The 24,286-nt window shown below is 37.5% G+C and overlaps 1 protein-coding gene across 2 annotated transcripts in view; it reads left to right on the top strand.

Annotated features, from left to right (window-relative positions):
- Positions 1-24,286, top strand: part of hif1a (hypoxia inducible factor 1 subunit alpha) — a 63,482-nt gene that overhangs the window by 27,874 nt on the left and 11,322 nt on the right. For both annotated transcript variants that reach the window (XM_008123569.3, XM_008123046.3), the window contains exons 2-8: positions 13,046-13,236; positions 17,224-17,369; positions 17,516-17,600; positions 19,685-19,797; positions 21,132-21,334; positions 23,193-23,299; positions 23,484-23,631. In XM_008123569.3, coding sequence (XP_008121776.1) covers positions 13,046-13,236; positions 17,224-17,369; positions 17,516-17,600; positions 19,685-19,797; positions 21,132-21,334; positions 23,193-23,299; positions 23,484-23,631 — 993 coding nt within the window. The remainder of the gene's footprint in view (positions 1-13,045; positions 13,237-17,223; positions 17,370-17,515; positions 17,601-19,684; positions 19,798-21,131; positions 21,335-23,192; positions 23,300-23,483; positions 23,632-24,286) is intronic.

Below are 24,286 nucleotides of genomic sequence, written 5' to 3'. Positions count from 1 at the left end.
AACTTATGGTGACCTTGTCGTGGAGTTTTCTAGGACCAAGAGTATGTGACTCATGCAAGGTCATCTCATGGTTTTCCATGGCTGAGCAGGGAATCAAAACCTGATCTCCAGAGTTGTTATCCAGTGCTCAAACCACTGCATCACCTCAGGATCACAATAAATTAAATATGACTTGAAGACACAGAGCCGCAGCAGCAGCAACACTGAACATCTTGTGATCGTGGTCTCGCTTTTCACTGCCACCTCTTTGCTTTCTCCTGTGTCTTTTCCCTTCTGATCTTTCTTTGAGCCACAAAACTTCTTTCTTTGAGCCTTGAAACCTCTTTTCCTGTTTAATTATCCTATCTTTTACTTTTTGTTTTCTCAAGCCCCTGCTTCCACCTCTCTTGTATATTTTTGTTTGTTTTTTTCTGTTCCTCCTACCCTGAATCCTCCTCTTTGCCCTGCCCGCCTCCCCATCATCACATTTATTATTATTTATTTATTTACAGCATTTATATTCCGCCCTTCTCACCCCGAAGGGGACTCAGGGCGGATCACATTACACATATAGGCAAAAATTCAATGCCTTTTAACATAGACCAAAGACAAGACAAACATAGGCTCCGAGCGGGCCTCGAACTCATGACCTCCTGGTCAGAGTGATTCATTGCAGCTGGTTTCAGCTGGCTTGCTCTCCTGCCTGCGTCACAGCCCGGGCCTATATTTCTGCCAACATTGGTCAAAAGATCCTTCAGTCAATAACAGCATATTTCAGTTGACCTTCTGGCCATTGTAGGGCAATTCAGGCCATCGCTTGCAGTGGTTTTATTACTTCTTAATATGTGAAGCACTTTTCAGATGGAAGGAAAAAGAGCTCAGCTTACTATCTTAATACTAATATGAAACACTAAATAATGTATTCCTGGTGTTGTGTATTTCTCCGTGCTTCAAGCTATTGCCCAAAGTACCCCAGAAAGGAATTGTAAAATGAATCTGTTTATTGCTGCTGTTAAGTGTGTGCATCCCCACATTCTGTCCCATTTGTCCTCTGGAAATAATTGGGCCAGCCTGTGCAACCCTAACAGCTTTACTTGAGTCAGGAAAGTTAATGGAGCCTTCTTTTATGTAGGCAGTTGCACAAACTGTCTTTTTACCGTGAATAACTGTGTTAAGGCATCTCTTAAATTTTGTGAAATACAGACAGACCCCCTGTTACGAAGAAGATAGGTTTTGCAGACTTGTTCTTAAGTTGAATTTGTATGTAAGTCAGAACAGGTAGATTTTTAAAGCTTAACTCCAGCCAAAAATAGATATCTTTTAGCTTTGGATAGCAAGGGAAGGGTTAACACCCCTGTGGTGTTTGTTTTGCTGTCTGTCACTGTTCAGAAGATTTCACCTCATTTTCTGTCCCTGTGATAATTAGATTTTGGAAAATTTGGTTTGTTGCACAAACAAGGATTGGTGATAAAACTTCAGTGGAGACACCTTTTCCCCATGATAACTCTTACAGGAGTGAATTTTGAGGGGTAGATTTCTTTCGCTTCCTGTTGTCTCACCCCCATTCTTAACAATGAGTTGTTTGTAAGTCAGATGCTTGTAACTCGGGGACTCTTGTAAAAACTTCCTGAATAGTCTTTCCAGTAATCTTGTAGTTATATACTTCATTTATCTGAAATAAAGATATTAATCTGTATTTTCACTGTAATGTGGGAGAAATGATAATCACATCTGAATGAATTTGGAGAAAATCCACTGTACTGCTCAATTTCAGTCGATCTTGCTGAAATTGGGTATAGACAATCCAATACTCAAAGCATTTGATAGATTTGATACATGAAAAGCATGGATTTACCAATCTCAGTTGGCAATATGTGTTATATTGGCTTTATGTAACACATAGAAGTCGTTAAAAGCACTTAGTAATCCTTGCAGTTTTGTAAGACAACATTGGTATAATCAGGACTTCTTGGAAAATGAGAACATAATTTAACCAAAGCCTTGGTTATAATGGACAACTTGTTGTTTCTGTGAAGTCCATGAGACAAGAAGTTTCTTCAGTTGTTGGTTCTACATTAACTAGCATTCAGTGGCATATTTGCTGTAGATCCTGTTCCACAGAAACATTATAATAAACTGGCTTTGTCTTTTATATCCCTCTTAAAACAATTTAAGATAGTGCTAATTAAAGTACTTGTGTCAGAGAATTCTATAAAATTATTTGTGTAGAGAGGCCACAATCCCGTGGTTTTGTCTTGGATCACATACTAAGTTGGTAGCAAGATTTGAAATAGAGGTACATTGTTGTGTTGGGGTTTCTTTGATTGCTGTACCTGTTGTTGTATGAAGAAATGAGATGCTGACAACTGCTGTTAATGTGTTAGGTACTGATCCGAGAAGGTGACTGAGGGAAATCAGTCTGTAACTGAAATTATGTTCTGGGATGTTTGAGGGTCATACTGAATTTTGGTGAGCTTATTATCCCCTACCTACGCGTATGATTGTTCACATTTTTCCAGCTGTGAGGGTGTTTTGTAGTTACCCTTTTTTCGTTGTAGAAATCTATAGAAGAGTTTTAGGCATTGTCTGCTTCATTGTGTAACTTTTGTTTTCCCATTGGTTCTTTCTCTCCTATTTCTGAGGGAGTGTTTTAAAAAGGAAACAGTGGAAACAGTCACGTCCAAGATGTGTGGATTTTACCATTCTAGATCTCAGGTTTACTCTCCCCCCCAAATAATTTTTATTAAACATTTACTAGGAGAGTGGAGGGGGGGGACAAGGGAAGGAAAACATTTGGGGCCGGGCTCTGGTGCAGGCTGGTGAGCAGCCTGCTGCAATAAATCACTCTGACCATGAGGTCAGGAGTTCAAGGCCAGCCCGTGGCGGGGTGAGCACCCGTCAATTAAAAATAAAAAATAGCCCCTGCTCATTGCTGACCTAGCAACCCGAATGATAGTTGCATCTATCAAGTAGGAAATAAGGTACCACTTACAAAGTGGGGAGGCAAATTTAACTAATTTAGGACATTGGAATGAGGACCGTCACAGTGGATGATGAAGCAGCTGCTCTCCCCTGTGGCCAGAATCGATCATCCCCTCAGGAGAAGGTTAACTTGCCTCTGTCTGTCTCTGTCTCGGTTCTATGTGTATATAGGCATTAAATGTCTGCCCTATATGTATATAATGTGAACCACCCTGAGTCCCCTTCGGGGTGAGAAGGGTGGAATATAAATACTGTAAATAAATAAATAAAATAATAGATTAGTTACAGGTTAATTGTGTCTTTACAAATGTCTAATTGTCGCAAAGAGAAAACTAAAAGTGTGAGGGTTGTTGAGGTATGGGGAGTTCTTTTACAAAATTATCATTGTTACAACTAAGTATTCATCTCTGTTTCTTTGGGGATTCTAACAATTTTCATTTTAAGTCCATTGGTTATATTTTCTTATATCTTCTCACATTGTTTCCTGATGTTCATATATTATTTTTTAGTTTTTTTCAGTGGAAATTGATCTTAATTTTTCATAACCGGTAATTTCACATAAATCTTTTCTTAAATTATTTATTATTAATATCTACAAAGAAAGTTCTACAATGTTCATTAAGATTGTTAGTAGGTTAGTATTTATATCATTTTATCATTATCATGTCTCTCTTTCTGTATTACATTAAATATATTTTCTATCTACAACTATTGGGTTCAAAAGCGCTTCTGATTTAACCATAATCACTCGGTATGATAATATTCTGATATTAACAATATTCCATTTTTAAGAACTTTCCCTGATAACTTCTGAAGGCCTGTTCTCTCAGACTTCTGTTTCTTAAGGTTTTATTCCCACTAGCCCATCTAGCCTTCTTTTATATCAATCTGTCTCTCTCTCACCCACACACTCTCATATATATATGTGTGTGTATGATGATGATGTTGATTATTATTATATATTTATTTGTATCCCTCATTTCTCTGATAGGTAGAACTCAGATTGGTGTACAAAGCTAAAAGCAGCAAAAATAAACAACATGAAATACTACAAGAATATCACTATATTAATAAACATATATTAATATTGGCATCAGTGGTGAAGCATAACCTGATTAGTTCTTTCATTTTTTTCATCATCAAGTATTAAATTACAGGAAAAAGTTAAACAAGGAATTCTTAGTTGTACTTCTATGATTTCTATATAATTGATAGATCCGGTCCTATCTCCCCGAGTTTAATTTTTCTATTATAGTTTCTTAACAATTGACCCATCAGATAGCATCCATCTCCTCTAAGTTTTAACATACAAAATACAGAAGATAATCATATAATCATATATCTTGTTTTTAGTTATCAAATCCTGCCATGGTCATCATCTTTTGGTTTTTCATGAAGTCTATAAAAGGTTTCAATTCTTCTTGTAGATTCTGCAAATTAGTTTGCTGTAGGGCTACAGTTAATTTGTCCATCTCTGCCATTCCTAAGACCTTGGTAATCAAGTCCTCTGTTCTTGGTGTAGCTTGTTGTTTCCACAATTTTGCTTATTCAATTCTTGCTGCTGTTGTTATGTAGAGAAAGATTCTTTCTTGGTGTTTTGGTATTTACTTACCTACTAATCCTAATTAAAACGTTTCTAGTTTCAGTGGGTTTTTTTTTAATTCATTTCATTATGAATTTTTATCCAGAAATCTTTGTGCCTGGCTATTGGTTATTGGTTGTTGTTGAGTTTATGCTTTTTGATATATATATCTTTATATATTAATTCATTGTAATTGGATGTATCTTTTGTTGTTGTTTTTTATTGTTGCATTACTGGGCTTGGTCCCCACGTAAGCCACCCCGAGTCCCTTCGGGGAGATGGGGCGGGACATAAGAATAAAATTATTATTATTAAAGTTATTAGTCTTTGGGCAGGCCCACCATATGTGGTAATGTCCTTTCTTTTGTTTACATTTTCAACAGAAGTGCTAACTTTTATATATCTTCACAAGTTTTTCAGGAGTTATGTACCACCTATACCTCATTTTGTAGAAGTTTTCTTTTACGGTATAACTTCTTGTAAATTGTACTAGTTTCTTCCAGAGTTGTTCTCATGTTAGCTTTTCATCAAGAAGCAGTTTCCTGAAATGGTGTCTGCCTCTGCTTTATATGTTATTGTTGCATGTTTTCAGGTTATTTTCAGCTCATGACTATCATTTTTTTAAAGAAATATTTGATCAGAGGGGAGTTGTTTTTTTCCATCTAAAGCTGAGAGTTTGTGCTTTCCCCAAGGTCAATGGGTTTCCATGAATGAGAAAGGATTTTAACCTGGTTTCCAAAGTAGTATTTTCATGCTATAACCATGATGCCATGGTGATCTTCTGGCTCAAGTTGCCTTTTGGCTTATGTTGACCCTTACGGATTTCTTAAGAGTTTTCTAGAGCAAGAAATACTCAGAGGTAGTTTTGCAAGTTCCTTCCTCTAAAATGTAGGCTAACACACATTTTTTAATGTTTTCGTGTAAAAATCTGTGGGAACCTTTGGCAGGGTAAGCTTATGAAATATAAGCAGGGAGCACCACTGTTTTAAAGTGCAGTTTCCCTCTCCCGAAAGAGAAAGAGATGTATCTGAATGGAACCTCAGAGGAATCATGTTAAGCAATGCATGGAGTCATTCATATTCAAAAGTCATAGCTGCCTAATTTCTCCATGATTAAGTCATCTGGGAAAAGAGTCTATAAAGAAACTGCCTTACAAGGAAGACTTGACTAGCAAAGAAAAGACACTGCATTGGCTAAAAACAGTAACTGGAAGAAATTAGCCTAACTCTTTAATTAACACATGAGGATAAGGACTGTTCTGTTCTTTTGTACTATGCTGTTTGCCCTTCCAGACTGTAGTTTGGTGCTATTAGTGCTTCTTCCTTCCTAGCTCTTTATCCCATTTAATTATCTTAAGACAAAAAAGAAGAAGAAAAGACCAGGATGGAGCCATATTTCTCACCTGTAGCTGTTGCAGTATTGATATACAGTACAGTAGAGTCTCACTTATCCAACATAAATGGGCCGGCAGAATGTTGGATAAGTGAATATGTTGGATAATAAGGAGAGATTAAGAAAAAGCCTATTAAACATCAAAATAGGTTATGATTTTACAAATTAAGCACCAAAACATCATGTTATACAACAAATTTGACAGAAAAAGTAGTTCATTACACATTAATGCTATGTAGTAATTACTGTATTTACGAATTTAGCACCAAAATATCATGATATATTGAAAACATTGACTACAGAAATGCGTTGGATAATCCAGAACGTTGGATAAGTGAGTGTTGGATAAGTGAGACTCTACTGTATTTATTTGTTGGCCTCTTATTTATGTTGTAGTCACCTTCTTGGGCTGATGACCACAAACAAAAAGGTGTTTTAATGGTTGCTTGTTCATATTCCTTTCCTGGGGAGACCCATTGATCTGCTTTTATTTTTTGGTAAAGTTTCAGGAAAATGATGCAAATTGTAGTTTAGAAAGGCTTCAGATTGTCTCTGTAATTTCACATATTTTAACAAGGATTACTGTGACATTGGTGCTACCTTTTCAAGGTGTTAGTACTTTAAACTTCTATTGAATACAATTATTGTATGAAATCTGTTGTCATGTGAGTAGACTTGCAAAGTGGAATTTCCCTGACTGTCTGGTTGATTTCCAAAGCCACCCTCCCATCCTCTCTAAGTGGTTCTTCAACTATGCAGAGCAGATTTTGAAGGCAGAAGGCTATCTTGGGAAAATTGCCCTGCCTCTGTTCTGTTACCAGAATCCATTCTGTTGGCAGGAAGAGCTAATTGCATACAACCCTGAGAATTTCTAACTATTCTTTTATAAACTGCTGGGGTTGGGTGGGGGAGGATACATTCATAATAAAAGGCACATCAAACAACCCCAGTCCCTTGTGCAGTGTTATTAAGTTGCTTTGCGTCCCCTTTGGGGGAGATATAGCAGGGTATAAATATAATAATAATAATAATAATAATAAGAAGAAGAAGAAGAAGAAGTCATCTACATGTTTGTGCTGTTTTTTTTTCATTCTAGCTTAAAAATCAGTAATCTTTCAAGATTACAAGGGAAAATAATTTATTAGTTAGTTTTGCATAAGATGGTTGCCTGTGTATGAGCATTTGATGTCAATAGCATTGTTGCAAGTAATCTCAAATAAGGAAGTAGATGCACAAAATCACCTAACTTTGGTAGAAGAATTCCTAATGCTAATTCCACTCTCATTTTTGGAAGGCTGTGTGAATTGTGAAGGATCTTGGGTCAGGAAACTGGCCCCTGGACCTGCCTCAGTTGTCCACCAGTTCATCAAAAAGCTGACATGGCCAAGCCAATGTTGAATTGCAGCGCTGATCTTGGCTGGTAGTCACAGTAATGAGGGAATAGCCTAGCAAAATGAAAATGGTGATAGGCTTCCTCAGAGGGTATAAAGTTTTATTTCCTTTGTGTAATTATTGTCAACATATGCCTTGGAAAGATATAACAGATAAAGGAAATAATTTCTATAGTCTGCTGTCTCTTTTCTCTTTGCATTAAATGTGATCTTCAGGAGAAAGAAAATAAAGTAGTCGCTTGACACATATAATGTCTTATACTTCAGAAGAATCACATTTACAGGTAATGTTTCAGAACAGCTGTCTTCCTTTCATGTGACTACAGATTTAAAAAATAGGGTCTGTATCAGAGCAAATGATAAGCCAGCCAGAATAAAGGGGTGAGGATAATGATTGACTGTCACTAGAACATCACAGGAAGGGTTGCCAATGCCTACCCATTGGGATAAAACTGTAAAGGTCAGAGCTGTTAGGTAGCTAGCACTAATCAACTTCTACAGTTGACAACAGTGTAACTGTTCCAGTTACACTGTTGTCTTTGTTCATCTGCCAAAATTTTCAAACTTTGTGAGTTGACCAGCGAGAAGTTAGAATATGTGCATGGAGAGAAGAGATTGTTTGAGTCCAAGAATTTGACACAGTCGTTACCAGTCAATGGATCCATTACATTTTAAACGGCAAAATAGGCTGATATTTTTTTCCTTTTTCACATTGTGTGTATGTGTCTACTTAATTTTAAAATACTCTCATTATACCACCAGCATTGCCAAGAGTGCAGACATAGCAAAAGCCATATGGCAGTTTTACCCAGAGGGAAGTCGTAGGCATGTTGATATAAACCAACTCATCATAAGGCTGCGTGGGCCTAGCATTCCTTCCTTTCTTCTGCCAAAACTAAATAGGGTTGTTTCAAGCTGGGCACATAGTGAAATGTGGACTACATTGTTTGTTTGTCTGCTGGGCACATGAGGAGTTCAATGTATTCTCTGCCCTTCTTTCCAAACACAATCCCCTACACCCATGGCAAGCAATAAATCCGCCTTTGTGATGCAAAGTACTGTCAGTTTCAATAACTGCTTGCAAAGAAGGCACTGCCATCTTCAGTGACTCAACAGTTGTAAACAAATTTCTTTGTTTTTTTCTCCATTAATGCTTCTTACGACATAAGACAAATTTTTATGCAAAGATGCAAAAAACTGCAAATAAATACATAAATGGATAGGTTAAAAGAGATATTTGTGGTAAACTGTGACTGAACAGTTTTGAATTGGCAGTTTGTTGTTAGCAATTCAGTTTCCCAAACTTTCCCTGGAAGATGATTTCCATAAAAAGGGTGTGGCACATCTGAACTGAAATATAAACAGCTATATGCGTAATACCAGTAGACATTTGTTACGTATTTTTGCTGTTATTAAATCTTGCACAACAGCAATAATACAATAATGTTTACTGTATAAGTCCTGATAATAATGCTGCTGCTGATATTATTATTATTATTATTATTATTATTATTATTATTATTATTATTATTATTAACAATCAATGGCATCAAAGCCAAAATTGAAAAGTCGACGACAAATCCCAAATGTAGACTCTGCAAGGAAGCAGATGAAACAATAGATCACATCTTCAGCTGCTGCAAGAAGATCGCACAGACAGTCTACAAGCAGAGGCATAACACTGTTACTCAGATGATTCATTAGAACTTGTGCCACAAATACCATCTACCTGCGACAAAGAACTGGTGGGATCACAAGCCGGAAAAAGTTAGAGAATGAACATGCCAAGCTACTCTGGGACTTCTGAATTCAGACAGACAGGGTTTTGGAACACAATACTCCTGATCTCACAATCGTGTTAAAAAACAAAGTATGGATTGTCAATGTTACAATCCCAGGCGACAGCAGGATTGAGGAGAAGCAACTGGAAAAGCTGACACGATATGATAATTTAAAGATCAGATTACAAAGACTCTGGCACACGCCAGTCAAGGTGATCCCAGTGGTGATCGGCACACTGGATGCAGCGCCTAAAGACCTTGGCCTGCACTTAAACACAATTGGCACTGACAAAATTACCACCTGCCAGCTGCAGAAGGCCACCTTACTGGGATCTGCACGCATTATTCGCGGATACATCACACAGTCCTAGACACTTGGGAAGTGTCCAACGTGTGATCCAATCAACAGCCAGCAGAGTGTCTGCTGTGGACTCATCTTGTGTTTCAAATAATAATGCTTTATTTATATCCCGCTCCCTCTCCCCGAAGGGACTTGGAGTGGCTTACAACAAAGAAAATAGAAACAAATTATAATTAACACAGACACTGTTAACACAGACACAAAACATAGAATGTACATATAATCAAAAATGGCAACTATAATCAAATAATTATAAAATATAGTGCAATTTTAAACAGTTTAAAGAATCCCAGGACCTACTTTAGTTTGTAAAACGATTGGATCTAGTTAGTGTTTGATCCCTTAACTCAGCAATGCTATTTCAGTAGGCCAGTTTCACCATCACACAGAGAGTAGAGGGGATTGAAGTTTCTCTTAGGTTCTCCCAGAATACAGTAGAGTCTCACTTATCCAACATTCGCTTATCCAACATTCTGGATTATCCAAAACAGTCTGCCTTTTATTAGTCAATGTTTTTGTTGTCCTTACTCTGCTGCAGACAAGGACCTTTTTCAGGAGAGAATGCTTCTGGAACATGGCCACACAGCCCGAAAGACATACAACAACCCTGTGATCCCGGCCATGAAAGCCTTCGACAACACAAGGACCTTTTTATTCAGACATGCCTTTGGCATCTAATCTGTGTTATTTAGGAGTTGTTTCCTGTTTATTGACGTGTTTTAACTGTCATTAAGATTGATTTTGCTATTTTAAACTGTCTTGTTTAGCATTTGTTGGCATTAGACAGGGTGTACATTTTACAGATGAATTTGTACCCTCAATATGGGGGTAAATGTTAAATTGCTGGTACTGACCATTGTAACCATGCCCCCAAGGAGAGGGCAAAAATGCTGGTTCCTGTGTTGATCCCTTACTTCCAGTTTGAGTGTGCCTGTGTGAGTGTGTGCTTGCACTTCCTTCAATGAGCAACATTTGTTGTGGTTGACTAACCACCACAAAATTTGCGTGAGGTAGTGAAGGGTGATACAATAGTTCGCATGTTTGACTTTGTTTATAGGTAGCAAAATAGTATGGAAAATGAAAACATGTCCCCAGTACCATAGGACTAGCAGCTCAACACATTTCTTTCCCTATACTAAGGGGAAAACTTCATGATCAGAACAACAAAACAATTCTGGCACTTCTCAGCTTCATCACAAGCAGGTCCTTTATAAAGTAAATCAGTCTTAGTTATCCATCCCAGACCAAGCTTCAAAATACTTTACATTACAAGAGAGATAATTCACAGGAATGTCTTGTTGCTAAGAAAACTCATCCCCTTTCCTCTCAGCTGTTGTCAGAGTTTGAGAAGAAGCATTTCAGTTTTCCTCAGGCTGAGTTTTGGAGTAGAGATAGTTTTGTGCACCTTGGTGAGATGGCATGTGCCGAAAAACTGCTCAGGGGTGAGTTTGCCCCTGTTTGTTTTTGGACATCTCTGTGATTTTCAATACAATTGAACTTGGTATTATTTTAGGCCACCTTTCTGAAATGTAACGTGTAGACTATTTTGCTGTAGCTTTGATCCTTGCTGGAGGGATGTATTCAAAAATTTCTGTTTGATGTCTTGGCCATTAGCTTATGGCTTCCTTCAGGGTTGGGGTCTATCCTGCATGGTATTTAAAATTGATGAAACTGCTGAGAGAAGGTGAGATAAATTTGGAATTCAGTGCAGTCAGTTTGCTGATGACACCTAAACTTCATTTCTCCTATACATTCAAGTGGAAGAAAGCTGTTTCCTTCTATTTCATTATCTGGGGTCAGCAATGGACTGGATGAGGGTGAACAAAGTGAAGCATAATCCAGAAAAGACAGAAGTGTTCTTGTTCAATTTAACAGCATATCAAGGAATAAAGATTCAGGCTGTGCTAGATGAGATTACATTCCTCTTAAAGAAGCAGTTTCACAATGTGAAGTACTCCTGGATTCAGCCAGAACCAGAATTCCTTGATTTCAGCAGTGACTGGGAGTGCCTGTGCACAATTTAAGGTGGTGCACTAGCTGTCTGTTTTTGGAGATGTGTGATCTGGCAACAGTGCTATATGCTGTGATTTCATACTGTTTGGATTATTGTAAAACGATCTGTGAGGAGCTACATCAGAAGAATTTTCCGAAATTTCAGCTGATCTAAAATGTTTTGGCTGTAATATAGACTGGGGCTGGTTACAGAGAACATAAAACTCCTTTGTTCCAACCCCAACCCCCCCCCCCCCCCAAGTCCTATCATTTTGTTTTCAGGCACAATTCAAAATGCTGGCAATGATTTATGAAGTCCGATATTATTATATCTAGATGTCAGAAAGAGGCATCTCCCTCCTGCAGACCATTCTCTTGGCTTTACAGCCATCTGTGATATTATATATATTCCAGATGTAGGAGAGGGTTTTCTTGGTAATTGCTCCCAGACCATGGAGTATTCTTCTAAAGAAAAACATTTATTTATTCACTACATTTATATCCCGCTCTTCTCACCCCAAAGGGGACTCAAGAGTGGCTTACAAATTATATGTACATACAATTTATTATATTAGCATAGCACAATATTAGCATTATATATTACTATATTGAACTATACCACTATAATATAATTAAAATATATTAAATTACATGTAATTTTAATATATAATTCATATTATATTGTAGTATTCTTAGTATGATATTGTATTACATTATAATATTATCAATATTATATGTATATACAATATATTATATTATTATATATTGTTGTATATTATAGCATGTTACTGGGGGAGGGGCCCCCAACTGATGGCATAGCCCCAGAACATCAGTTGGAAGCCCCGTCTCTGCTTTCCATCAGTGCCTGTCACAGTCAGAAGTTTAAAAAACAATGTGCTGGAGTTGAAAACAGTTTATTGATTATATCTTGCTAATGAAGCGTTTTAAATTATTTAAATTTGTTTTTAATATTATAATTGATATTTTAAGAAGGATAATTTATTGCACCCTTTTAATAAATGCTGTTTTTTGTTCCCCAATCCTTGGAGAAATGCAGGATATAAATAAAATAATAATTAAATTGTGACACATTTCAGAGGTAACATGGCATACAAGTCTTAGTGCTTTGACTCTTCAAGTCCTGGCTTCATCATATTATATTTTTGATATTCATTTTACCACTTTACCCACAGACCCCATTGATTTGAGTAAATAAGCATTTGCTAGTCAGCGCCCTTAGGTGTTGAAGTATGTTCTAACAGATCATTCAGAACTAGACATGAGTACTGCTGTTATAAAACTGGCCTCCTTTTAAGAGAACTATATGAGAAGCTTGCATGCCTGGTAGAATAATATGTGAACAACAGGTGTGACAGGTTGTGTGTATGTGAATGGGGAAGTGGGTAGGAGAACAAAAGGGGAATGGGCATGGGAAAACACATCCGCCAGTTGATGCAGGTCTCCACTTGTGACTCCTGATTAAATCACATTGTTAGATAAGCCAGAATAGATAATGCACATATTATGAGTAGTACTGAATCACATCTATGTTTTTTCATATTAATGTTTCATTTTATTTCTGAAGGATAAGTTCAGAACGAAGGAAGGAGAAGTCTCGAGATGCTGCTAGATGTCGGAGGAGTAAGGAGTCAGAGGTCTTCTATGAACTTGCTCACCAGTTGCCTCTACCCCATCATGTGAGTTCACATCTCGACAAAGCATCCATTATGAGGTTAACAATCAGCTACCTGCGGATGAGAAAGCTGCTGGATGCAGGTAATACTTTTAGTGGCAGAAGAGCGTAAAAGTTCCTACATGTCAGTGAAAGAAGGGCATAGAGCTGTTACTGCGTAAATGATTTCCTATCTTTGTTGCAACAGTCTGATGCTGCACCACTTCCCAGCAGCTCCCCTCCACCTTGAACCCATTGGGGGGGGGGGGGGAGCTTTTATCTTCTATTGGTACAGCACAAAGTTTATATTACTCCTGTATTTCTACTCAACATCAGTATTTCTTTATGAACTAGTAAATATTTCTTCTACAAAATGCATAGGAATTCATAAGAGAGAGATAACTGAAACTCATTATGTTTATTATTTTTATGTTTGTTTATACCCCATTTTATCTCTCCAAAAGGAGACTCAGAGCAGCTTACAATTAAAAATATGACCACGTAATTTAAAATATACAAATATGCAAACATTGAAACAGAATTAAACATAATAGTATTAAAATTCACAGTTAAAATCCATTAAAATGTACTCAAATCTAAAAATCTTAGCACCACCATACCATTTTTGTTAAGGTTGCCAGTGCTTTGCAACTAGGAAACTTGGTTTGTTTGCCAACATACACTGGCCTAGTATATGCTCAATATTTGCCCTATTTTCCTTTGCCCATTCTTAAATTAGCCTTTGTTAGTCTTAAGATCCTGTTCGATATAACTTGTTTATTGGCATGTAATAAAAGATCTTCAGACTTCTGTAAATCTTATCAGAGGGAGAAGGTTGCACCCCTTATGTGAGCAACCCCTCTTCCTCCCAACTTCGTAGCTAGAAAGATGGATGGGGATAGTTTGTGTAGCTGCATGGCCATCTGCTCCCCCTTCCCAGCTCCAGAGTTGAGAGAGAGGCATAAGATTGAGTGACACCTGTGTGGCAAAGAGCTTTTAATCTATGTTAATTTTATTAATATTTGTATGTATGTATTTTTATCCTTTACAATTTTATCTTGTAAATCACCTAGAGCATTGTGGATGGAGGGCGATTAATAAGTAATTAAATGATGATGATGATGATGATGATGATGATGATTCCCTGTGCCAGGGTATGCACCTATGGAAGGGTAGGAGCCACATCAGGACCTGGGAGGGCCACATACATCTCATATCCAGTCCAGAAATAGAATAATTTCTTGCTCTCAAATGCCCTCTAGAGGACAAAGGGGAAATGTTTACTGTTTCTTTGAACTTTTTAGGCCTTAAAGAAGCCCTTTTTAAATGATGGGAAATGATTACCACCCCTACAGTAAAGTAATGATTCTCTAAGATTGAGTTTCCAGGCTATAATTAATGTTTTCATCTTAGTTAGTGGAATTGTTTTCTGTAACTGGAATGTAATCAACACAATCTTACAGTATTTAACTTGCTGGTCTTGTGTGGTTTTGTGAGTTGAATGTTTAGAATATACATAAGTATCAGTGGTTGTGCTGTTTCATATGTACTATGCATTTTATTTGGTCAATGTGTATGTTCTGGATTAGGTTACAGTTCCACGTTCCTAGCTCAGGAGTGCTCGTGGACATAACCTTGTTAGATTATCAGGTCCTATCTATGGCCTGCAGTGATTTTGCTTAACTTTATCAGGTATGACAACTGCACTCATTTTTAATGTAATCAGAGCTGGTTTTGCTCCACCATGTGCTAGACTGCTGTAACTTGTTGCATATGGGGCTTTCCTTGGAAACCAGAATCACTGAAATAAACTGAGTTGAGTAGTAGGATCATGTGACCCTTATAAAGCAATTATTTTCATTTTTTAAAAGCACCCTTTTTGTTCTGTCCTAGTGAACTTTCATGTAGTAGACTTTTTCTGCTATCCAGATTTAATTTCCTTTTATTTAAAGAATTATTTTATCCAGCCTATTACTAACTCCAGCCCCTAATTTCAAATCTCCCCAGTGTCCCCAGAATATGAAGGGAAGGAACTCAAGTCTGGAGAATACATGGCTTTCTGGATTGCATTGGGCTGCATTCCCCCTTTTAACCAGCTTAGGCAGTAAGAGAAATAATCGTAGTTACAGCACATTAACCTCAGGAGAACATCATGTTGCTCGGCACAGAGTGCAAAGCTCAAATTTTGAGAAGCCCAATTGGCTTCTCAAAGTCCACCAAATCATGCCAGATATTGGAAACTCAACAGGTTGGACATGTTTAGTATTTGGATGAGGGACCACAAAGGTATTCCAGGGGTTACATGCTATATTTGAAGGAAGGTCATTACAAACCACCTCTTGAGTATTGTGAGCTTAAGAAAGCCCTATGAAATATGTGAGGGTCACTACAAAACAGGCAGTTTGAAGGCACATAAAATGCACATACATGAAATTTAAGGTTACACACCAGAATCTTGCTTTAACTAAAATAACATAACTGGCCATGTTTTTCTTTCTTTCTCCATTCTCTTCTATTTCCTCTATTAGATATTGGGGAAGTCCATAGATTAATGGCATGCTTTGCATGTCAAAGGTCCTCATTCTCTGTATCTCCAGGTAGGGCTGGGAAAGATTCTGGTGTGCAACCCTAGAGAGGTGTGCATCGTTGTTACCGTCCAAGTGTTTTTGGTCTACATTTTTCATCATTATGGCTGTCATGACTAGCTAGATGGAATGATGGGAGCTCAATCCAAAAACATCTAAAGGTTCACAGTTGACTGTCACTGGTATAAATAATGTGGTATAAAGCAGTTTATCACATTTCCAAACCTTGTCAGGCGAGGGACCTGGTTCTTTTACTAAGTGAAGCATAGTGTGTACTGACAGTTCAAATAAAAAATGCTTGATATTCATGAGTATCAATTAGACAGTGTAATAGAGATTGCTTTATCTCCTGTAGCCTTTGTGGATTTGGTTGTACTTTAGTTACTGTAACTTTTATAAAGTTATAGACTTATTGTTGCATTACTGAACCAATGCAGGGTAATTTGGAAAGATTGTTACAATTGTTATGCTGGGTTCTCTACATTTGTAATATATATTCTCTACAAGAGAATACAGTAGAGTCTCACTTATCCAAGTTTCACTTATCCAATGTTCTGTATTATCCAACGCAATTTGCCTTTTAGTAGTCAATGTTTTAGTAGTAAATGTTGCAATGTTTTGGTGCTGAATTCATAAATACAGTAATTACTACATAACATTACTGTGTATTGAACTGCTTTTTCTGTCAATTTCTTGTAAAAACATGATGTTTTGGTGCTTAATTTGTAAAATCATAATGTAATTTTATGTTTAATAGGCTTTTTTCTTAATCCCTCCTTATTATGCAACATTTTTGCTTATCCAATGCTCTGCTGGCCCGTTTATCTTGGATAAGTGAGACTTTACTGTAATAAAAAATTTCCATGGGGGTGACACTCAGATTTTCTATGAGAAATTGTTTTTGCTACCTAATTCCCATACTTAGAGGAACAAAGTAGTTATTATTATTTATTTTTTTTAAAATCTCAGTGAGGAAAAATAGATTTTTTTTGCCCTTTAATGGGAGAAATGTCATCTGGAGGCTGACATTTGGAGTCATCTGGAGTGCATTAAACATAATAATCAATGCCAGGTTAATGAGACTGGATTTTAAATTTTCATTTCATTTGCCATGATGGTTTGGAAATTGCTAAGCGAGGTTGCATGAAGGTTTTGTGTGTTATTTTACATTGCAACCAGTCCACTGAATCTTAAGATTAGCACATCTTTCCTCTGTTCACAAAGAAAGTCAGTCTTTATGGCTTTCTTGGTAGTGGATAATAGAGGCTGTGATCCACTACGTATGAGAGAAAATTGGCTGCAGTCCCATTTTTTTTTATTAAAAAAAATAGGATCAGTAGAGTTTTAATGTAAATTCTGTGAACCCAAATGTGTGAACAGTATTAATTTTTCATCTTGATTATATGTTACTGTCATTGACATGTATCCTTCTTGTATAGAATAAAGTAGTAAACCTAACCATTGCTGACAGACTAAGTTTAACCAATGGATATATGGCTCTCCTAGGTGACTTGGAGGCAGAAGCTGAAATGGAGACACAGCTGAATTGCTTTTACTTAAAAGCCCTTGATGGATTTGTCATGGTTCTCTCAGAAGATGGTGACATGATCTACATGTCTGAAAATGTGAACAAGTGTATGGGACTCACACAGGTATGTCGAAATTAGCAATTCACCCAACTGCTCTGACAATTATACAGTGGGTGCTGTCTAGTCAAGTCTCACTGATTTATGATTATATCAGGTGTTTTATCTACTATAAATACGCTGCACTCTACTAAGCTTTCTCTTTCTTTTAGTTTGATCTGACTGGACACAGTGTGTTTGATTTCACTCATCCATGTGACCATGAAGAGCTGAGAGAAATGCTCACCCATCGGAATGGTAAGAGATAACTGTTTGGTCTTTTGATTTCACAACAAATGGCTCCTCCTTAAATTGTGCACCTGAATGTTTACTGCTACCTTGTACATAATTAATTTATGGAAGAGTCAAAGAGTCATTTAGCTCCACAGTACCCAGGTCAATAGTTTAAATGTATGAAAAAATGTTAAAGTCAATGTGTTGTTGAAGGCTTTCATGGCCGGGATTACAGGGTTGTTGTGTGTTTTCCGAGCTGTATGGCCATGTTCCAGAAGTATTCTCTCCTGATGTTTCACCCACATCTATGGCAGGCATCCTCAGAGGTTGTGAGGCAAATACCTCATAACCTCTGAGGATGCCTGCCATAGATGTGGGTGAATCTTCAGGAGAGAATACTTCTGGAACATGGCCATACAGCTCGGAAAACACACAACAACCCTGTAATAACAGGCACTGCCAGAGAACTGCTGGTAATACTCACCCTTGAATGATTTATTGGTTCTGGCAACTGTGATATGGCGTTATGAAAATGGAATTTCTTAGGAGCTGCATAACTTATTTTTATAAATAGCCTCAGTGGCCTTTGGCTAGGGAAAAGTTATTAATTGTGTTTAATTTTTTAAATTGGTGTATGTTGTTTTTAGTTGTTTTATGTTTTTAAACTTTTGTATGCTGCTCTGAATTCCTCCCATAGGAAAAAGCGGGATAGAAACAAATAAATAATAATAATAATAATGATAATAATAATAATAATAATAATAATGGGTTTTAACATATTTTAAATGTTCTAAATGAATGTGTTAAGTGGACTGTGTAATTTTCATTTTTTTATTCAGATCGTTTTCAATATTTTGCTTCAACACACTATTTGCTGCTTTTGATCCCATATAGGATGCTCAGTTGCATTCAGGCTTGATTTGTTCAATATTTCACTCCTTTGTGTGTGTAGAAAAGCCAGCCCACTTGCCAATAAAAAGATTAGTAAAATGAATACTATGCATAAAGAATTGTATATTTGAGTGGCATAACACTTCCCTTCACGTCACCCAAAATGGATTGGACATTTCCATCCATTAGTGTTGTGTTCCAGTGGCCATGTGGATAAAAAGTATCTTTGGACTAGTTCCTTTGAATAAGCAGGGTTCTGTGCTTCTAACCCTAGCGGGAATAAAGATTTGGGATGGCAACATAATGTATGCCTGCAGACTTCGGTCAGCACTGTACCAGTGGGTGGTTACAGAGTAATTTACTTAAACTTGGAACAATTCGTATGGGCAATAGAATGGGACCAATGTGTTAGACCTTTGCCTCAAAAGTTAGTGATACTGCAGCAACCTCTGCAACTTTTTGCAGAGTTGAAAATCCTGGTTAATTATGTGCCAGGCATACTCTTCTGTCCTAACTTGAATTTCTCAATTTAGTAAAGTAGCTTGTCACTTTAATGATAGACCTGTTTGCAACATGTACTTGAAAAATACTTTAAGGACATTCTTGAATATGAAACCAACCTGGTTTGATTTACTGCAGAATTGGCTTGTTTGTATCTTTTTAAAAGGGAGAGAAAGCAATTATGCTAAGTCAAATCCTCACCATCCCATGTTTATTTAATTTATATTCTATCTTTCCACAAAAAAGCTGAAGACTTCTGTTAATTTGTGTAGTGAACAGTTCTTGCTATGGGCAAATCTAGTTCAAGATTGACCACACAGGAATCCAAGGAATGTTGTCTTGCTGTAAACATGCTATCTGCTAGCACTTCACAACCTTTTCATTTGCTCTCAGTCCTTAGCAGAAGTGACTAAACTAACTGGAAACCAGAAGACTGGCACATATTCTCAACCCAAGACCTTGATTGCTTTTTCCATTAGAAGTCGGGGTTCATAAACTAAAATTAAACCTTTTAAACAGAAAACTGGAACTCTTTTAAGATCCTAGCTTATTGTTCTATTTGATCACAGCCATTGTTTTTTGTAGCAAAGTTCCACAGGCCGCAAGGAGTTACAAAATATTTTTGAGCCTTACACCTGCTATATATGTATTCTAGTTGCTGACTTCTGAATTTTGTTTGAAATGATTAACGTTGATGTTACACTGTCTTACATTAGGTCCAGTGAAAAAAGGAAAAGAGCAAAATACAGAGCGCAGTTTTTTCCTCAGAATGAAGTGTACATTGACCAGCAGAGGAAGGACTGTCAACATAAAGTCTGCCACATGGAAGGTAATTGTACTGTGCTCCCAAAACAATAGCTTTCTGTAGTTTGTATCCAGAGTTGTATAATTGTTCATAATCAAGTGAGCCTTTCAGCACACAGCACATCACTGCGAGCTAAATACATCTTTTGCTCATTAGCTTTTGACTCCCTTTGGTTAATTGGATTTTTTTAAGACAAGTAGAAGCATTCATTCCCCTTAAAGTGAATCAGTTTTTGATAACATTGGACCCCATCGACACTGGCTATTTAATGCAGTTTGAAGCTAGCTGGCTTCAAACTACAGTGGCCAGACAACAAAGTCCCACCTAAGTGTGTGAAAGAAAGCCTTTAATGTCCACCAGTCTTCTGTGATTTGTGTAATCACCATCCAGGCCTCAAACTGGCTCCATGATGTCTTGTGTAATCATTTACACAGCAAAGCCATTTTCTTTTATACCAGTTTGGAACTGCACTAAAAGTCAGTGCAGATCGGTGGTTCTCAACCTGAGGGTCCCCAGATGTTTTGGCCTTCAACTCCCAGAAATCCTAATAGTTGGTAAACTGGCTGGGATTTCTGAGAATTGTAGGCCAAAACACCTGGGACCCATAGGTTGAGAACCACTGGTGTAGATGGAGCCTTGGTCAGATGCCTCCTTATAATTTGCAGAGTTTTGCTGCTTTGTATCCTTAGCTTCAAATTTGTCTCAGGGGTTTGCACCAATTTGCAGTTTGTTTGATAACTAATTTTTCCAGCTTTGTGTTATATACACTCAAACGAAGTATATTTATGAGTTCTAGCTTACATCAGGGTAGTGTTTTGGCAAGAGTGGCATATGTTAAGTCTTCAGTTAGAGAGATCCCACTTGATAATGCATTATGGTGCATATGTAGACCTAAGGATCCTGGAATAGTTTTGCCTTGAGTTTACTGAGCTGTGAAACAACAGGCTGCCACAAAGGAGGAGAAAGGAAGCCAGGTTATTCCCTTGGTTATTCTGAGAGACCCCTCCGCTTTTGACTATCCCACAGCTATCATTTAACAAAAGTCATCAGTCTGAAAATGGGAACTGGGGCCAGAGAACTGGCTGTGATGAAAAGCCGCTCCTCTTGGCTCTTCCTCTCCTTGAACGTGTTCCACCCCAGCTGCTGTTCAAAGAAATATTATGTAACTGCAGGAATTGGTGCCTGCATTGGTTGTTTTATTCTCCCACCCTTTTCTCTCCTTTCTTCTGCTGTGTCCTTTGGATTGTAAGTCCATACCGCAACAGTTTTGATTTTTATTGAAAACATTTGTCTAAAGTGACAAAAATGGTTCACAATAAATTAACCAGTTCATCTTTTTCTTTTCACCTCTAATCCAGGTGCTTCACTGCACAGGACACATTCGGGTCTATGACAATTGCAACAATCAGACCGTGTGTGGATATAAAAAACCTCCAATGACATGTTTGGTGTTAATCTGTGAGCCCATCCCTCACCCATCAAATATAGAAGTCCCCTTGGACAGCAAAACATTCCTCAGCCGACACAGCCTTGACATGAAATTTTCATATTGCGATGAAAGGTAATACTTGGAGTCACAGTAGGGGATGACTGGGTCCTCATTTTTCCAATCCTACCCTTGTGAATGGTGATAGATATAGCTGTGTGTTTCCTGTCTTATTCCAGTCTTTCATCCTTATTTCTTTACCCTTTTTTTGCTATAGTCCCACAGTTTGATCAGTGACATGAATTTGTGTCTGACCTCTTTACTTTTGTAGCTTAAGAAGCTGAAAGCTTGTGATGCAAACATATTTTTCAGATAAATAACAAGTCCAAAATTTCATTATGAGATTTGTTGTCACTGTTGATAAGTTAGTAATCAGAAGAATGTAATTATATTATTGCAGCACCTTAAGAGAGATTCGACCAGGAATGCTTACTTGTGCTGAGCAGTTTGGGTTGCTGTATGTTAAACAAAGGTTTCTGATGTTACTTGATTTGAGCAATACGTTTTCTGTGTAACACTGCCTCCCAGTGGCTGAAGGCATATAATACTTGAGCCAGCATACAAAAAAATGAACATTTTAAATAGTGCATGTATAACCTGGGAAAAAACGGACTCAATATGAATTTTTAAAGGATTTTAATATGCTTTCAAGTTAGAGGCTGAATTGCACTCAAGTCTGGCTTGTGCACTTTCCATATGAGTCAGGTGTTCCACTGTTGCCGCCAAAATGCTGGGCTATAAAGGTCCAGTATTTAAAACTTTTTTTATCACACTTTTCATGTTGTAGAGCAGGCATGGGCAAGCTTGGGCCCTTCAGGTGTTTTGGACTTCAACTCCCACAATTACTAACAGCCTACCAGCTGTTAGGAATTGTGAGAGTTGAAGTCCAAAACACCTGGAGGGCTGAAGTATGCCCATGCCTGCTATAGAGACAGAAATAGTCTAATTTACAATACTCTGAAATACAGTGACAAAACAGATTTTGGGATTAGGATCACGGGGTTTTTATACGTTCCTAAGTGCTGTAAGGCAGGAAAGTTTTTAAAAATCATTATTTTTGCTTCCCATGTAAAGAGCTGCATTGTACAATAACTTGGCCATACCATTATTTTAGCCTGCTTCCAACTAGCCACTAGTACCTCCATGCATGTAACAATACTGTGAGTTACAGTTTGGTGGAGAGCTGAAAGTCTTACCTGTTTGGTTTGCCACATACTGATAACCATCTTTAGTCCACTTCAGATGGATAAAAAGCAAACTAAAACAGATGGGGTTGTTGTATGTTTTCTGGGCTGTGTGGCCATTTTCCAGAAGTATTATCTCCTGATGTTTCGTCCACATCTATGGCAGGCATCCTCAGAGGTTGTGAGGTTGTGCCATAGATGTGCGTGAAATGTCAGGAGAGAATATTTCTGGAACATGGTCATGCAACCCGGAAAACATACAACAACCCTGTGATCCTGGCCATGAAAGCCTTCGACAACACATAAAACAGATGGCATGAACTGGATTTCAGTTGTGTTTGGATTCACAAAAGTGTCGCTTCCATAGTTACATTTGTTTGTAGTCATATTTCCCCAAGACTCACCCATGAAAAAAAACCCTTGTAATTTGAGAAGGAGACATAGCCTAGATGTGTTCCCTCGATATGTAAGTTGAATAGCTCAATAAACCAAATCAAGGGGTGATAAATTGCTTTTCCTTTAAAAAATAGACAAGAGTTGTTTCAAAAGTGATTCATATTTTCATACCAAAATCCCCAAGCTGCTGAGTTACTAATCTACTCAGCAGAACGGTATATATATTTGTTGGAATAGATAACACACATACAACAATTTGGTGTTACAAACAACTTTATTTAATGCAGATAAATTTTTAGTTGTAACATGAAGAGATATAATACATCAGCAACCTTCTTCCTTTTTCCCTAAAGGATTACAGAGCTGATTGGCTATGACCCTGAAGAGCTCCTGGGTCGCTCCATATATGAATACTATCATGCCTTGGACTCTGATCATCTGACCAAAACACATCATGATAGTAAGTGCAGGGCTGTGGGTTGGGAAAACTTTACTGAAGATGAAATTGCACTGACATTGTTCTCTGGGGGCAAGAATAACTGACGTGTTATTGTCATGCTTAAAATTATATATGTGTTCATTGTGAGTTTTATACTCCAAGCTAGTTGCACAAGTTAACATGGCCCTTTTTTTTCTCTTTTCAGTGTTCGCTAAAGGGCAAGTGACCACTGGGCAGTATAGAATGCTTGCCAAGCAAGGGGGATATGTCTGGGTTGAGACTCAAGCAACCGTCATCTACAACACTAAGAATTCCCAGCCACAATGTATAGTTTGTGTGAATTACGTCTTGAGGTGAGCTAGGTGTGGGGGCTGTTTTTGTGGCAAACGGTCATTGACTGGGCTTTAATGTCTCAAGTCTAGTTTCTTGTTTTGGTGTGTTCTCTTTGCTACTATGTTTTTGTCTAAGGTATCAGAATTTTCTTCAGTTTTAAGAGAAATACTGAAAACCTTTTGTGTGAGGTGGCTGATGCGCATACATTTCTTGTGCAAGTTTTGTGATTCACTTCCAAATTAATTGGAATTGATTTGGAAATTTTAGCATTTGAATATGGCCGTACTTTCTTCCCATTGATTGCCTATATTTTTGAAAATCTCAAAATATTAATTGCATTATTGGACAAACATCCACTCAAGCAACAGGATTTCCTCTTTCTCCCTGCCCATCTGCATCATATTCCCTTATCTTTTCTGAAATGTCCTTCAACCTTCAGGAGTAGATTTTGATGATGGGGTGAGGAGTATCTGATCTGCTAGTAGTGTTTGTTTTAATAATGGGCAGACAAAGTGGGATAAAATCCTTTATTTTGATTATACTGTACGTTATGCTCAGACCTATATTTTCGGCATACTTTGACTCATTCTACAGAAGCCTAAAAAGAAAAAAAAATCCAGACCCTTGCTCCTTTTACTCTGGCATTATTGCAAGCCTCGAAGACACCTCATAGAA

The sequence above is a fragment of the Anolis carolinensis genome, chromosome 1, assembly GCF_035594765.1.
Source record: "Anolis carolinensis isolate JA03-04 chromosome 1, rAnoCar3.1.pri, whole genome shotgun sequence".
Lineage (NCBI taxonomy): Eukaryota > Metazoa > Chordata > Lepidosauria > Squamata > Dactyloidae > Anolis > Anolis carolinensis.
This window is presented reverse-complemented; position numbering and strand designations above follow the sequence as displayed.